The sequence below is a fragment of the Pelecanus crispus genome, chromosome 1, assembly GCF_030463565.1.
Source record: "Pelecanus crispus isolate bPelCri1 chromosome 1, bPelCri1.pri, whole genome shotgun sequence".
NCBI classification, from domain to species: Eukaryota; Metazoa; Chordata; class Aves; order Pelecaniformes; family Pelecanidae; genus Pelecanus; species Pelecanus crispus.
Genome location: NC_134643.1, coordinates 224,456,586 through 224,472,215, shown reverse-complemented (window position 1 = coordinate 224,472,215; position 15,630 = coordinate 224,456,586). Strand labels below are relative to the sequence as shown.

At 40.3% G+C, this 15,630-nt stretch overlaps 1 protein-coding gene across 3 annotated transcripts in view; it reads left to right on the top strand.

Moving 5' to 3' along the window:
• Positions 1-14,248, top strand: part of UVRAG (UV radiation resistance associated) — a 101,937-nt gene extending 87,689 nt beyond the window's left edge. For all 3 annotated transcript variants that reach the window (XM_075721333.1, XM_075721348.1, XM_075721341.1), the window contains 2 exons: positions 1,068-1,159; positions 12,794-14,248. In XM_075721333.1, the coding sequence (XP_075577448.1) occupies positions 1,068-1,159; positions 12,794-13,496 (795 nt within the window). In that variant the 3' untranslated portion in view covers positions 13,497-14,248. The remainder of the gene's footprint in view (positions 1-1,067; positions 1,160-12,793) is intronic.
• Positions 14,249-15,630: the final 1,382 nt, after the last annotated feature.

The window sequence follows — 15,630 nt, the reverse complement described above, 5'->3', positions numbered from 1 at the left end:
AGCAAGTAGCTCTATCAGTATCAAATGTGTGCAGTTACTGCATGTGTATATTGGAGGCCAGCTGTGACTTCTAGAGGGTGTTAACATCCACTGAGAACTGCGTATCACGTTGATACTGCTTCTTTCCAATAGTCTTAAAGATATTGGAATTTAGGGATTTTTTTTTTTTTCCATATTTTAACCACACAAGGGATACGTTTCCCTGCAAAGTCTCCCTGAAATTTTGAGATTGAAACTTGAAAGAATGAAAGACTTTTTCCCTTCCGTGTGCCATTTTCTCTGGAGGTATTTTGGGTTTGGGGACTTCTTAAATAAGTAGTTTATAATTACCAGAAGTGACAGTTATCTCATGTGCACTTCATCTGATAATCTGAGGGTAAAAGCAAGTTGCGGTTCGCATGGAGTCAGTGTATTTAATCTTTTCATTTGTGTTTCCACCCACATAGGAGTTAATACTTGGGTTAAAGCAAGTGAATACTTGAAGCCTTTCTCTTAGCTACATGGCATGGTATTTGAATGCTGGGTTTAATTATGAGAATAATAGCAGCAGTTTAAATGTTGATGTAAACTGTATAAGGAACACAGATTTAGATCAGTTGTGTGACAGTATGTATTTTTACTAGTCGATATTACTATAATAATTCCACTACTGCTTCCAGCATACATTGATATGCTCAGGATGACAGATGACACTTGCACACAAATAAATGTTTTGAATCGGTGAATATATAACATCGTGTTGAAATTTGGTCTTTTCACTTAATGGCTGTATTTTTATTAAGCTGTGCGGCTGCTCTCCTGTTACAGATTGGAAATGGAAAAAGTGTAATGAGGTTTAACAGTGAGATTGACTGATTATTTTGTCCCTGTTCTTGGGTGGGTTTTGCTAATACAAGGTTATGAGTATTAAATGGAACATTTCCTTAAGGGGAATAGATCTGTTGAAACTGCCTGATTATCCTATGCTTTCTTTGAAAACCTAGTAAATTAACTGACTGTAATGTTATATTCATTGGAATCTGGAATTTGGAAAGCTGTGCTAATTTTATTTTTTTCTGTTCTTGTAGCTTAGATATCAACATGGGCTGAGTACTCCAGATCTAAGGCAAACTCTTCCTAACCTGAAAAACTTCATGGAGCTTGGGCTAATGGTTAGATGGTAAGTATTTTTTCGTAATTAAAAAGAGGTGGATGCTACAAAAAAACGTAGCTGTAAAAATTTTTCACAAATAGGCAGCTCCTCTTCATAAGAGTTAAGCATGCTTGGTGAAGGTGGTGACTTCCCCAAAATACAGGCCATGGAAGATGTCCACAATATTCTACTGTTTTCTTCTGCTCTCTTGATATCATCCATGTGATGGGCCCACAACATTTCTTGCAGGAGTGGGGGTGTGGGGGAAGACTGAAAAGCAATGTTCTTCACTAAAGGGAGGTGAATTAATCATTCTCTTAAGACTGTATCCAAGGGTTGGTAGCAGATGCACCTTCTGTATTACCATAGTCCAGGAGGGCAGAAAGGTGTAACAATCTTAGCAGAACAGCTCTTAGCCTGGTCAGTACCTGGCTTCCCGACTGCTTTAAATGTGTAATTCAGGTGAGCTGCATGGGAATCGGTGAATTATAGTCAGCAAGATTTGTGCTGAGTATAATTGCTGCTAATGAAAATAGCTGTTGCATGTTAAGTGTTGTGGCTAAATGGAAAGCTACGTTAATGAGTAACTGAAGGTTATAGTAACCTTCCAGGGAAATTCTTGATGCTTCTGCTCTGATGCACTCTGGAGGATCCAGACTCACTCTCCACTCTGTAGAAAATCAAAGCAGACTGGTTGCTATGTTATAAGACTAAAGGTAGTGTAGGATTATCTTGGAACATTTGTTTAAGCATGAGGCTTCACCAGTTCTCCTTAAACCCACTGAGGTAAACTTTAGAAACGTGGAAGGTGATTCACTACTAGCAAGTGTATTTCTGCAGGTGTTAGATGCTTTGTATTCTCACTTTTTAATTCATGTTCTTTGAATTGTGTGTGCTCATGGAGCCTCTTACCTTAAACAGTTATTTTGTCCTGCATTCTCATCTCCAGTCTTTGGGTGCCTGAATCCCACCCAAACATAGTATTGTGCCATTTTAGGATCCTTGGGTTAATTATTCACTGCCCCAAAGTTGCACAGGTCTTGTGTGGTCCCTGTGTCGTACCTGGCCCCATGCAGATGCTCTGGATACTGCAAGGTATTGAAAATACCATCCAGTATGAGCTAACCCTGCCAGCTTTTGCTGCCAGATGCTCTGGTGATGGATATGCACTCCCTCGCTGCTTCAGTTGATCTGAGAAATAATTTCTTTTGGCACATATTATGCTAAATTGAGGTGGAAGAGTGCTTCTCGTCTTCCTAAAGGAAACTAGTTCTTCCTGATAAGGTAATGAACTACAAAACACTAATAGCCAAAGCTTAATATTTTTGGACTAGTTTCTGGCTTTTAGGGGAGACTCAAAACCAAACTTGAGCATCTAGTTTTTAAGTCTGATGTGAAATGACACTCAGCGTTGTGGCACTGGCCCTTCTTTAACAGTGGAGTTAAAGCTTTTTAGTGCTATTCGTATTATATCTGAATTACTTTCACGTTAAACCAGCAGAAGTAGCAAAGCCTCTATTAGCCTCTTGTCATGTTCTGAGTGACAGGTATAGAGGCAGCATAGCATAAGGTGAATTTTTCTGGTGATGGAGATCCTTTTCTTAAATTAATGCAGAAAAAGTATGTGATACAGCCTTAGGTTGAATAAAAGCAGGCAAACTCTGCTCTGATTTTACTATTCCAACAGGGTCCTTATTGCTGTATTTTAGTAGGCTCCTAAAACATTGCTAAGCTCTAAAAGTCTCTTCTTTTTTTTTTTTTAATATATTTTTCTTTTTCCCCCTGCAATATGTAGAGCATGGGAAGAACAACACATCAGTTCTAAAGACAGTATGTGATCACGCATCTTTTTACGCAAAAACAAAACCAAGCTTTTTGTTCTTGCTCCGTTTGAAAATTATAAGAGTGGGCTTCAACTAGGATTGGTGCCTCAGAGTAGCACAGCTCAATATATCAGACCTTTGGGACAAAAGTTATACTGCAGTGGGTAACAGTGATAAAAATCCTATGGGACATCGTTCTGCCACAGCTATTTCCAGCCCTTGTTTCTGTGTCACTCTTTGCCTTTGTTATCTTTCATTCCTTGCACAGAAATGCTGATCCACGTGAACTCTAAGCTAGTGTCCAAATTACTTATTGTGGGAGGGGAGTCTTGGCAAATACAGGAGTAGGAAAAGTATCATCTTTGAGCAATACTGTAAAAAGTGTTGCCTGATGGAAGTTCTACTCAGCCAACAAAACAGTGGAAGTAAACAGGCCCTGAGAAAAGGAAGCTCAGTCCCTTGTGCAGTTTTATTCTGTCAGTAATTTCAGGCACAGCTGAAAAGATTCTCCCTGCTTTTCTTCTTATCCCCTAGCAAGATGCATAAAGAAAAGCTTTCTTCATTGGGAAAACATTGCCGTGAGTTTTCATGGGGTATCCATCGCTGTGATGTACAAATCCGAAGAGGACGTGTGGTCCTAAGCAAATCTAAAATGAAGGGTCAAAACACCTAAACCGTGATGTCTGTAGCACTTGTGCGTGCTCATCAGTAGAGTGGGAGGGGTACAGGTCGTGGATGTCTCCTTCAGTCTTGAGTAAGCAGAGGTGGATGACTGTGCGACATGTTAAATGGGGATCATTTTCAAAGTGTAGCTCTCTGTTCTTCCCTTCTGGTGTGTGCTGGCTTTGAAGAACTGATAATGGAAGCTTCAGTTATGCCTTAGAGGTTTTGCCATCATACAACCAGGGGTTTTTTTTCCTATAGGTGATACACAGTCATTAGCAAGACAAAACACATTTTTTGGCTGGATAATATTTCAAAACATGTAGGAATATTAAGCATAGTTCTCCGGGAGTATCACATTCCCTCCTTCCCCCCCCCCCCCCCCCCCCCCCCCATGAATGTCTATGCCTCATTTCCTTCTCACCTCCAAAACTTGTACGAATAGTTGTTCATTTTTAACTTTTTTTTTTTAAGGCTAATGATTCTAAACAATGCTTCTTAGTACGTCCTAATAATATAAATGGAAATGAGGCTTTACAGGGAGTCTAGCTCAAGGGGAAAACTGGCTAGACTTTCATAATCGGGCATTGCAGTTGAGCACATACATAGCAGAGTACAGATGCCCACTGTCTCGTGGACAATATCTGATTACATATATTTAAACAAGCATAAAAGCCACCAGCTGTTAAAATGAAGATATGAAGGAATTTTTTGTTTTCAGGATACTGTAGGTAAGTCATCTGATACCCTCTGCCATAGACCATAGTCAGTAAAGTATTTCCAGGTTGTCCTTCATTTGCAGGATGAGAGCAGGAACATATGAACAGTGATGGGGTTTTCTTATCTACGCATTCACTTGCACTGACTGGTTTGGTTGGTTTTGTTGTTGCTGATCTTCAGTTTCCTTTCTTAGCACTGTAGCGGCGTTTTGCTGAATTGAAGTTCTGTCAAGTCGTAGTCACACTAGTAAAAAAACCACCACTTACACTGTACTTAGTTTCTCTTTCAACAGGACTCTTTTTAACTCCTAGCCCATGCATCGTCCTTATTTTTGCTTTTATTTAGAGACATCTGTGTTTCTCTGTAGTCTGGAATGGAATTGAATCTCCTAGTTATTCAGGGTAACTGAAATACGTAGTTATTGCAGGCTTAACCTCTTTCTCTGATAAGCATCGGTTTAGATTTGAGTACCAGGTAGGTTTTTTACCCCTTCAGATATTAAAAGCAAACAAACAAAAACTCCAGCTTTTGTAGAAGAGCACACCTATTTCATACTTCTATCAGAGCAATTTTGGCAGTTGTCTTTAAACTCTCAGCTTTGGGCTTTCGTGAACTCCGTTGTTCTGCCTGGAGCTCTGGGGCAGCCCTCGGCACTGTTGAAGGTCTGCGGAGTCCATGCCTTTGCATCAAGGCTTAATTGCATTGCTGCTGGATCCCTCTGCCTGGTGAGTTTTGTGTTGTTTTGGTTTCTCAGGCATGACACTTAAATGATTAATACGTGTTTTCACATCCCAACACGCGTGATTTATTGCAGCAAGCTTGCAGGTCTACAAGCTCTGCTTCCCTCTTCATATCTCTCCTGGCACCTATATTCTGCTGTGTTTACTTTTCTTCCCCCCATACCCCTGCTGCAAAATATTATTTGTACTGTATGTAGATGAAATCAAGACAGGTCTGTTGGTTCCCGCACACACTGTTATGGAGGCTACAGAACTGCAAAAACTTATTTTTCTGATATCAAATCTGGATGTTGTCTCTTAAGGTGAAAGATGATGAGCCAAAGTTGTTGCTGATTTAGACTATCCCAGTTGTGGTCCCCCAAATCTTTTCTGTTTCCTTTTGGGAATAATTCTCTGTGTTTCCAGCTCTTTACTCCTGGACTCTCACTGGCTTCCAGAAAAGCAGCTCATTTTTAAGATTAGCTTTTGCTGATGCAAAAGGCACTGTGCAATTTTTCTCTTAAGTTCTTTTCACTTTAAGCAAGCAGTTTATTCCAGCTTTTGAGAGACACCAAGTCTTTACTTATGCGTAGTCTGTACATTTTTAACGTTGTTTTATTCCTTTTCGTATGTTCAGATTTATCTTTCAGGAGCCAGGGTCTTTAGATCATGGTTGCATTCAATCAAGAGACTCTTTAATTTTCTCTCCTATTCTTCAGCCTAATTTACGCTGTGTAACTTTTGAGGGATAGTATTTGTGATTATTAATGGCAAGTAAAGAGCACACTGCAAACTTGAGCAGTCCAGTGAGAAGGAGATCTTTTCCTAGTGAATAGATTAGACAATAGGCTTATCTAAATGCTGGCAAATACAAGATATTCCTTTAGAAGGTCTTGTCTGTAGTCAGGGAGATGTCCTTTTGAGCCTGCATTAAAAAGCTTTACCCAAAAATACTTGCGTGCCAAGGCTTAAATTTGTGTTGCGAAGGTATGTCTTGATTCAGACGCTGCTAGATTCAAGTTAAAAAAGTTAGTTAAAAAAACTAGTAGCTTAATTTATGAAGACTTTTTTTTTTTTTAAAGCGTGTGTCAGAATTTCTTAGCTGCCAAAAGACGCTGTTTCACCTTAACTTCATATTGGCAGCCTCCCTTTGCAGCCCTGTCACTATTGTGCGTTATTTAACCAGTAATCTCTAAGAAGGTGAGAAACTATTATTGCTTTTTAGCACAGTTGACATGATATTGGCTTGGAGCTGCTCTTGGAGCTTCAAACATTTCAGATGGCTATAAACCAACTTAAACACCTTCATTTAGTGTTCTTACTGCCATGAGGTCATAGTTTGCAACAAAAAAGATCAAATGGTGTTTAAGGTTTTTTTGGGTGGTGTTTTTTTTTTTTTTTAAAGTATTCTCATACCAAAGAGCTGTAGCTGTGGATTTTGGCTTTTGGCCAGACAATCAAGATTTAGTATTTTGACCAGCTGTGATCCAGTAATGTTCCTCAGAGGAAACATTTTGTGGGGAGGAAAAGATACATATTTGAGCCTGTGAATTGTATTCTGTCTCTCATACTGCTTTACAGTTTCTCTGAGCCCCTTGCAGACAGATTAAATAATCACAAGTGAATCTGACTGAAGAAACTTTTTCTTTTTATCAAAACTGCAAACTGATTGCAACCAGAACCTGTTCACTAAGAAAATAACTTTAGAAATGTTTGTGTCCTCCTTCAATCACTGTCTCGCCTGTTTACAGCACAGAGTCTGTCTTGAGCCTTGGGCCTGTAAGAATGCCCAAATGGACTAATTACTGACTAGTGAAAACTAGTATTTTGGGGAGAAAACAGCTACTTTGTAGTTTTGCTGGCAGGAGAACTTACAGCTGAAGTTAGACTATTATGAATTGGCATTTGAGATTTGGATGCAATTGAAACATTGCAATTGGTGATGATGTAATTCTCTTATCTATAATGTCCAATAAATCTGAGGTTTCCCTTTTTTTATTATTATTATTTAATTTAGAAATCCTGCTTCCTGATAGCAATTCAGCGTACGCCTATACGTAACCAGTTCTGGTCTGATCCAACTTGATGACTAAAAGTCATTAAGGCATGATGACAGTTCATCAAATCAGCCTTTATACTCCACTAGTCGCGGGCTGTTCTTTTTGGACAGGTGTCCACATCGGTTTGCTGTCTCAGAAGATTGACCAAGTAATTGTGGCTGGAAGCTGAACCAGCTCAACCCTAGTAATTCAGGTCAAGGTTGTACCTTAAAGGGCTGTGCCTCTGCAAGCCAAGCTCTTTTCACTGGTAACAATACCTTACAGTCTCTAAGGCGATTGGATGGTAGTTTTCTAAGGTGACTTGTTTTTTGTTTGGGTTTTGTGTTTTTTTTTTTAATATATTTCATTAGTTCCATGACCTGTGAAGCTGATAAAGCATGTCTTTCTCTGGACTTTGCCTTGATGCAGTGCTATGAATTCTGGTAACAGTACAGCCTTTTCCTCAAGGAAAATGCAAATGGAATAGAGACCCTCCGTCACCTGCTTGTTTTCATGAAGATTAACAGCAGCCTAGTATTTCTGAGCTCTATGCCTCTTTGTAAACAGTACTTTTGAACCAAAACCTCAATTTGACTTCTCATTCACACCTGGAGGGAGATGATGGAACAGGAGAAGACCCCTTGACTGAACTGCTTAACCCACCGTACCTAGAGCCATTTTATTGTACTTGCCTGCAAGAAGCCTGTGACCATTGTTCTACTTCAAAGCATACAGAGAGCTATTCATCTTCTCATGTTTGCCTTCTAGACACTGATCACTCCGCCTAAACTAGTTGCCTAGGTTGCCCCTGTGGTAAAGAGGAGGCATCCCAAGAGGGTGACTGTCCCACTGCTCATAAATGGCTCTCAACAAGATACTACCCACCCTTCTCTCCAGTGCTCATTTTCTTTCTCTAGTGACTGTGGAAAGAGCCTAGGCAATGAACTCTTAGATGGCTGATCTCCAAAGTCCTTCATGCATATTTACTTTTATCTAAATGCCTTAGATAGTATTTGATAAGCAGTTAAGCCATTCTATTGACTTCATTCCTGCTTTCTTGGATTTGGGCTGTTCTCCCCGTATTTATTCCTGACTGAAGCTAAACCCATCCTATTCATATTTATTGGCAGCAATGGACGGTTTCAGAAATCTGCCCACATATGTCTCCAGCAGCTTAAAAGCTGGTTTTGCAGTCTTAAGCAAGGTCCATTTCACTGTGTGTAGTTTAAGGAACCTGGCTGCAAGTCCTTTTTGTTCTAATTCATTAGTTTGAATGCTCATGTGATAAATGAAGATCATTCCTGCTTTACTGCCCTATGGGGCAGCCCTTGTGTACTCTATTAACTGGGAAGTTATTTTGTAGATGAAGGAGATTAGCTTTGTATTGCTGCTACGTTTAGGCTGTTAGATCACTTAGTATAGATCATTCTGCCAGTTCAACTTACTAAGGAAGGGAAGATTTTTTTTTTGGCTGCTGGACTAAAGAGGTATTGTTCAGGCATACATAATGTGTTAGCTTGAATAGCCTTGTCGTAACAAGCTCTTTAAAAACTCTCCTGGTCCTGCAAACTAATTAATTTCTCACCCTTTTGCCTGTAAGGCCTAGATTTACAAAGGAATTTAGGCATGTTTCTTTTTAGGAGGAACTTAAATTTATATGCCCACCAGAACAGTTTTGTAAAGCTGCTTCTCTCGAGCTAATTAGACACCACAGTTTTCATGTTGGTTTACTCAGACACTTAAATTTCTTCTGCTGCTGCTTCTTTCTTCTATTTCATAGAAAAGTTGCTGTTGTGCCTAAATTGGACTGAACATCACTTGCTGAAGGTAATTTGGGATTTACCAATTAGACAGTCTCATGCCATGCTTGCCTTTGCCCTTTAAAGAGTCTAAGAAAAATGAAGTTGAGCAAATTTAAAACACAGTCCAGTGTAACAAATAAGAGTAGCAGGTATTAATCATTCAGATGGTGAAGAGGCTTTGCCTTGGGTTTGATCTCTCCAAGAATTACTTGCGTTTTGCACAACGGTGTGCCTCTGCAGCTTCAGGAGCTAGGTTCAAACCTAGGATTGCTTTCTGCTCTTCTTTCTCTACGTGTTGTCCTCATCAGAGATGGCTCCTCCTCTTGTGAGATCTTGCATCTTGTGCTGCAAGGCGATATATTCAACAGGAGGACCCAGTCCAAACGTATCTGTAGGCTGGGGTTCAGGCTGCTGTGTTTGTAACTTGTCTAGACCCTCTTCTGACTGCTTACATTTCAGGCCAGAGCTTCTGTCACTGAAATACTGTGTAAAGAGTAGATATCCTTGCGATTGCTCTGAGAAACACTCATTTGTATTTAAAGCCACAAGGTACAGCTTGAAATTCTTCCTGGATTAGATTTTAATCTCTTTAAATGTCTGTCCCAGGGCTGTGGGTGGTTGAATAAAATCCAGAGAAATGGCAGGATTTCCTATAAACCCTTCTTGTCATTGAGCCTAGATCAGGAGATAGGAAGCCCTCACTGCTATACTGGGTGTTGCAGATCTGATGCTTTGGCATCAAATTCTTCCCTCCACAAAGGATAATCTACAGAACAACTAACATGCATCTATGCATCTGCCATCTGTTGTACATGGGGAAAGTTATCCTTTTTTGCCTGTACATCTTGCATTATTCTGTCTGTTCCTAGTCTTGCTTTCTATTTCAAATGTGTGGGGCTGTTTCTCTGGAATCTTGCAGCAGGAATACATTCCTGTTCGACTCATCCCCGACATCGTGACAGAAACCAAGAATAATAATTTTTATCTTTGTTGTTGTAAGGGATGTAATACTGGAATCAGTTCTGGGAATAACAAATTTCTTTTGGAAAGGGATGGCAGTAAGTGGCCTTCAAGTTTGAAAAGGAGCTTGTATGAGAATAGCATTCTCATACACCCCATCTTCTTTTTGAATTGCATATGTGCTCACTGTTTTAAATGGTATTAGACAACTGATTTGTCAAATAGGTCCAACCTTAGGAACACATTTTATACAGCTCAATCTAGAGCTGCAAAAAGGAAGTGTGTTGCCCTTTGGATCTTGAATTGACAATGCAGTACAAACAAAACAAAGCAAACTTCAGCAACGGGGGGAGCAGTTCCAATGTGAAATACTAGACTGAGCACAGAACCCATCTCTCCTTTTTGCCTCTCTCTTTCTTTTGAGCCTCCTGCACTTAGAGCCATCAGCACAGTGCACGTATCCAAACTCTTGTAACACAAAGCTCATAGCACTCCCGCCTCGAGGCTCCCCCTTGTACTCATCAAGGGTCACGGCAGGCTTAGGCACCTCTTAGCAGCAAGACTGGTCCTAGCCCGTGCTTTGGGCTCGATTTTTGTGAGGAAGAGGGGAGGAGGAAGGCCTTTTCTGTCCAGTTCCATAACACACAGACACTGCTTGGCCTTGGGATGTGCATCTTGCCACATCTCTTCGGCAAGACGCACAAATCTTTGTGTTACATGCTATCTCATCCAAGTAGAAGGGAGATAATTAAACTCTGCAGCATCTCCATATCTGGAATGGGAAAGGCACCAAAACCTTGGATATCTTGCACTGAAAAGCACCATCTACTTAATTGCACTGTCTTGTAATCATCTGCAGTAATCAGTTATCACCTGTTTGTGAGGAATTAGTTCACATAAACATAGGATCATGTGTCCTTGGACCCAGAGAAGTGTCTTGAATACTCTCTGGCTTTGTGAATATATGCACATCTTAGAATTCTGGTAAATTCCTAAAACTTGCCGTTCAATTGTAAAGTTTCTAATAACTTGATACAGAGCAAAATATCTTGTTATGCTGCATTTTGCTGTTAAAGCTGAAAACATAGCCCTCTATTTCCTGTGCTTTTTCTTAAGGAAGAGTCAGCCAACCTAGAGGTAATATGAAAAAGTTTCTTATCTAAGATTTAAGATAAACAGAATCTAATCAAATAATACCGAGAATTCACGTATTTTCTGAATCAAGACTGAAAGTGCTAAGCTGGGGGAGGGTGAGGGGAAAATGGACCATCCCCAATATGTCTGCAGTACACATGGCCTAAGTAAAGTTCACAAGTGTCCTGCCTCAGATTCTTGTGTTTGTCGTATTACATCATTTTAAAAATAAATGGTTGATTGTATAGGGGTTGGCTAAAGTATTTTAAAGTCTCTGGTCAGTAAGGGACTCGAGGGCTAGTCTCCAAGACCACATATACAGCACTTACTAACATCTGGGGCACATACTGATTTCTGTTTTGTCACCTCTGTTAAGAATGGTCCAAACCTTTGCAAACAAAGCTGTAAAATGCTATGCAGAGTTTGCATTAAAAAGGTCTGAAATGGCAATTGAAATCTAAGAAGAAAGTTAATGTTTTTGCTGCTGGCTGCATGTGTGGTGCTTATCTCTACTTCACTGTCGACAACTGTAAATTCTGAAAGGCGGTTTTTCCTTAAGGTAATTTGAGGTTTTTATGGAAGAGAAGGAAGCCCTACGTGGGTATTAAGGGGCAGCCTGGGAGGAGGTAAGATGGGAGAGGAAATTAAAGAGCAGTAGTCCTCCACACTGTGCTCCTGTGGGGATGCTTATTTTTCACAGAGGGACTTTTTGCAATATAGCTTATCGTATTTATGAAGGGGAGCAAAAAAAGAAGAAGAATGTGGAAAAGGATCCACGCTAGGGACTACTCATAACTGCTCTTCCAAGATTTTCCCCTGCAAGACAGATCCCAAAATGTATCGGGCCTTGAGTAGAAGGAGTTTCTTTTAAATTGAGCTAATTTTTTCTTTTAAATTGAAACTCATACTGACAGCAGTTGAATCTTGGAGTTATATATTCAGCAGATCAGTAATAGCTGTATTTTTTTTTTTTTTAATTTGGAAGGAAAACGAACTGGTTGTTTAAGTTTATGTACAACATGCTATTTGCATATAGGATGGTGATTATATTTGGATAAGGATTAAGCCGGTGAAGGAAAATTCACAAAACACACCCCAGATGACGTAAAGCGGATGTTCCAAATTATAGACCCAGAGACAGTGTAAGTGGTCTGTGGAACTGTATTAAATAGTAAAATCAAACTTGTAAATTAAGCTTGATTAGTTCATGTTCCTCAAGAAACAGAGGTTGACGTTTGTCCAAAAAGTTTTGGAATGATTGGCACAGAAAAGCGGAAGATCTGGCAAAAATAATCCTCTGCAAATAGCAGAGTTCGTGTCTTTTTTCTTCTTTGTGCAGCTGTCAGGAAAGTCCACTGTTGGAAGAAGTCGCTCTTAGAGGATTCAGCCATTATTACTCACTTTTGAAGAGTTTACGATGGCCCAGTACAGGCCATAAATACATAAATATACGGTCAACAGTAATAATTCATAAAGTACAGCTTGGTCCTATAAAATGGTGTTAACAGTACGAATTAACATAACATGGTGGTTTCTTGGGTGATTGACTCTTCAAACCATGGAGCTTTGTAAATGTTCCTGCACGATCTTACCGATTTTTCAGTAAAGCTGTCCTCTGGGGTGTCTTCTGTAGTTCATACAGCATTAAACACATTTGGGGTTTTAGCACTTTAGGATACAAGTCATTGGCCAAATGGAGCCCGGAGTCATGATAAAATAATTGCTTCAGCCTTTGGTTAAACATCTGTATTGCTCATGAGCATGCTTGACAGCTGTGATTTATCCTTTCCTTCTTTTATAGTGATCGACACCATACATCCAGTGCAATTCCTGTTCCAAAGAGACAGAGCTCTAGCTTCGGCAGATTGGATATTGGCTTTTCTAGTGGGCTTCCTTCTCCAGATAAAGGACTCCGAAAACGAGCCAGCACGGGAAATGAAAGACTACAGTACAAAACTCCTCCTCCTAGTTACAACTCTGCTTTAACACAGCCTGTTGCCCTCGAAGCCCATGTAGGAGAGTTAGATAAAAAACCTGGATCAATATCTTCCTCCTTGGATACCTCTATGGACTCCTCGAAAGGAAATACCAAGAAGGGCGAGGACTTGTGCAGCAGTTTAAATGGAGAAAACGGGAGCCTAAACAATACCCAAGACCGGCAGGAGTCTTTCCTAGGACATACTAGTGCAATAAATGGGGCGTTTCTGCCTGGTGAGTGCTCTGGCACTGCAAGCAATGAGCAGCCCTGTGAGTTTCGACCCTCGCTCGGCCCTGTCCTCTGCTGCACTGTGGAGCAAGCAGAGGAGATCATGGGGATGGAAGCGACAGGGTTCAGCACGGGAGATCAGCTAGAAGACTTTAACTCCATCCCGGTGGAGCACGCCGTGGCAGTGGAGTGTGACGAACAAGTCCTAGGGGAGTTTGAGGAGTTCTCTCGAAGGATCTATGCACTGAATGAAAACATGTCCAGCTTCCGCAGACCGCGTAAAAGTTCGGACAAGTGAGCTTGGACAGGGATTTGACAGCAGACATTGAGGTGAAATCAGTGATCTGGAATAGAGATAAAATTGCACTTATTCTTTATATTAATTATAAAAAAAAAAAAGAAAAAGCTAAAGCTATTCCTATGGTGTTAGACAAATGGACTTGAGCACGATAACACAGGATCATGGTATATTCACAGCCCAGGTAAATTTTGATTCTGCTTCCAGTCCTCTTATGTCTGGTATTTATAATCTGTTGGAAATCTTTAGTTTTGTTAAGGCATTGGAATCCATTTATAAAGGCTTTCCTGGAAACAACTTCTAGTGCTGATCAGGCCCTTCTATGAATATTTGTTAATTTCTTAATTAGTATTTAGACTTAAATTTATTTTAATCTTTCCAGAAGGAAAAAAAAAACTTAATTCAAAAATACATTTATGGGAAGACCTCTTTACCTTTTCCCATGTACTCCTGTGTTTTCTTCAGCAACGTAGTCAGTGTTACAGAAATACCATGAGTTTGTTATAATTGGACAGCTTTCTCTTGGCTGTGCTCTGTAGCCTTTGAAGTTCTAGTTTGCACTGATGGGTCTTCAGTTGGTGGTGTAAACTTGCCAGAGAATGAGCACCTGCGTGATATCTGCAGTTTCCTTGCACCTGATTAATCAGAAATGACATTTCCCCCCCTCCTCCTTTCCTCTGTACTCGCTATTCCTGCCAGTAGAAGCCTTGAGGACTAAATCCTCTCTAAGGTTTCTTTTAAGAAAAAAAAAAAAAAAAAAAAAAATCTCAGTCTGACTGTTCCCCGCTTCAGTTGGGCCCGGACCTCATCAGTAGAGACCCAATGAGTGCACTACCTAAGCGGGGCTCAGCTGCCACCCTCCCAGGTGTCTTAACGGGGACAGTGTGCTGTGAAGCACTTCACAGACGTCTTCATAAAAACTCAGGCTGAAAATGCAGTCGACACTTTAGAATTAGGCGAATTTGTGGAATCCCTCCACCCTCTGTAGAAAGGAGGCACCTAACATTATTCATCTAAATTAATATCCTTTTAGCCATCTGTACTTTAAAGGAAGAAACTTCAGCGGTTCGCTGGAGGTGCGGTTTGCTGTTAGGTAGGTTACCACTGGCACATGTGTTCAGCTGCACTAATGGGAAAGCAATTTGCAGCCTGCTTTGTGATTCCTGGTATTTGTTTCAGTTTGGATTTCATTGCTCTTGCTTTCTATATTGTATACCCAAGAATTTGGGCTCGGTTGTGAGCTCTCAAATATAAAAATATATAGCAGAATAAAAAACACTTCATCATGCCTGGCTTTTTTTCCTCCCTGGTCTATGCTTTCTTTTGAACCAATGACCTAGTCTTTTTCCTAACTTCACTGTAAGGCTAGCCTAAATTAACTTTTTAAAATGTGGATATGTATAATCTCAACTATCTGTTGTCAAAACAAGATGTGTATGTGAGAACCAATATACATAATAGCACTGTTCTAGAATATGCATTTTTCCAGGTAACACCTTAATGATTGTATTAAAATTATATTCACATTTCTTCTGTTAGCTTTTAACAGTTGTGTCTGCAATTGAGTTGTTGGATCGAGCCTTTCTACAGCGATTCATTATCTTTGGTCTGTCCCAGTACGATGTGCTAGATGGAAGCACTCGGAAGCAGAGACCTCGATTCTGTAAGGCATTGAACGCAATTCCAGGTGCAAACTTGGGCATGAAGTTGGAGACATTCATTAATATCTCCACCCCCGAATAAGCTCCTCTGTTCCAACCTCATGAAAAGCTTCCCTAAAGGAAACGCTGCAGCAGCTTAAAGCACTGCCATCATCTTTGAGACGAGATAGGTAGGAAATTTTCACTGTGCTTTGGCATCCTGAGAGCCAGAAATGAACACCCTCAAAGCATAGCACTTATTAATGAAGTGGGCATAAGATACTCTGTCCTGTGACTATATCTTACCATCTAACGATAGCAGTATAATCTTAGGTGAGATTCGGTAACGCTGTGTCAGTTGTGCACCCCGCGGGATGGGATCTGGCACGCTCGAAGCAGCACAGACCTCTTTGTAGGCACGCTCGTTTTCTCTATAATGGAAAGCCATTAGCTTGTGTGTGATGGTGACTTTTCAAAGCAACCCAAAGAGTAGT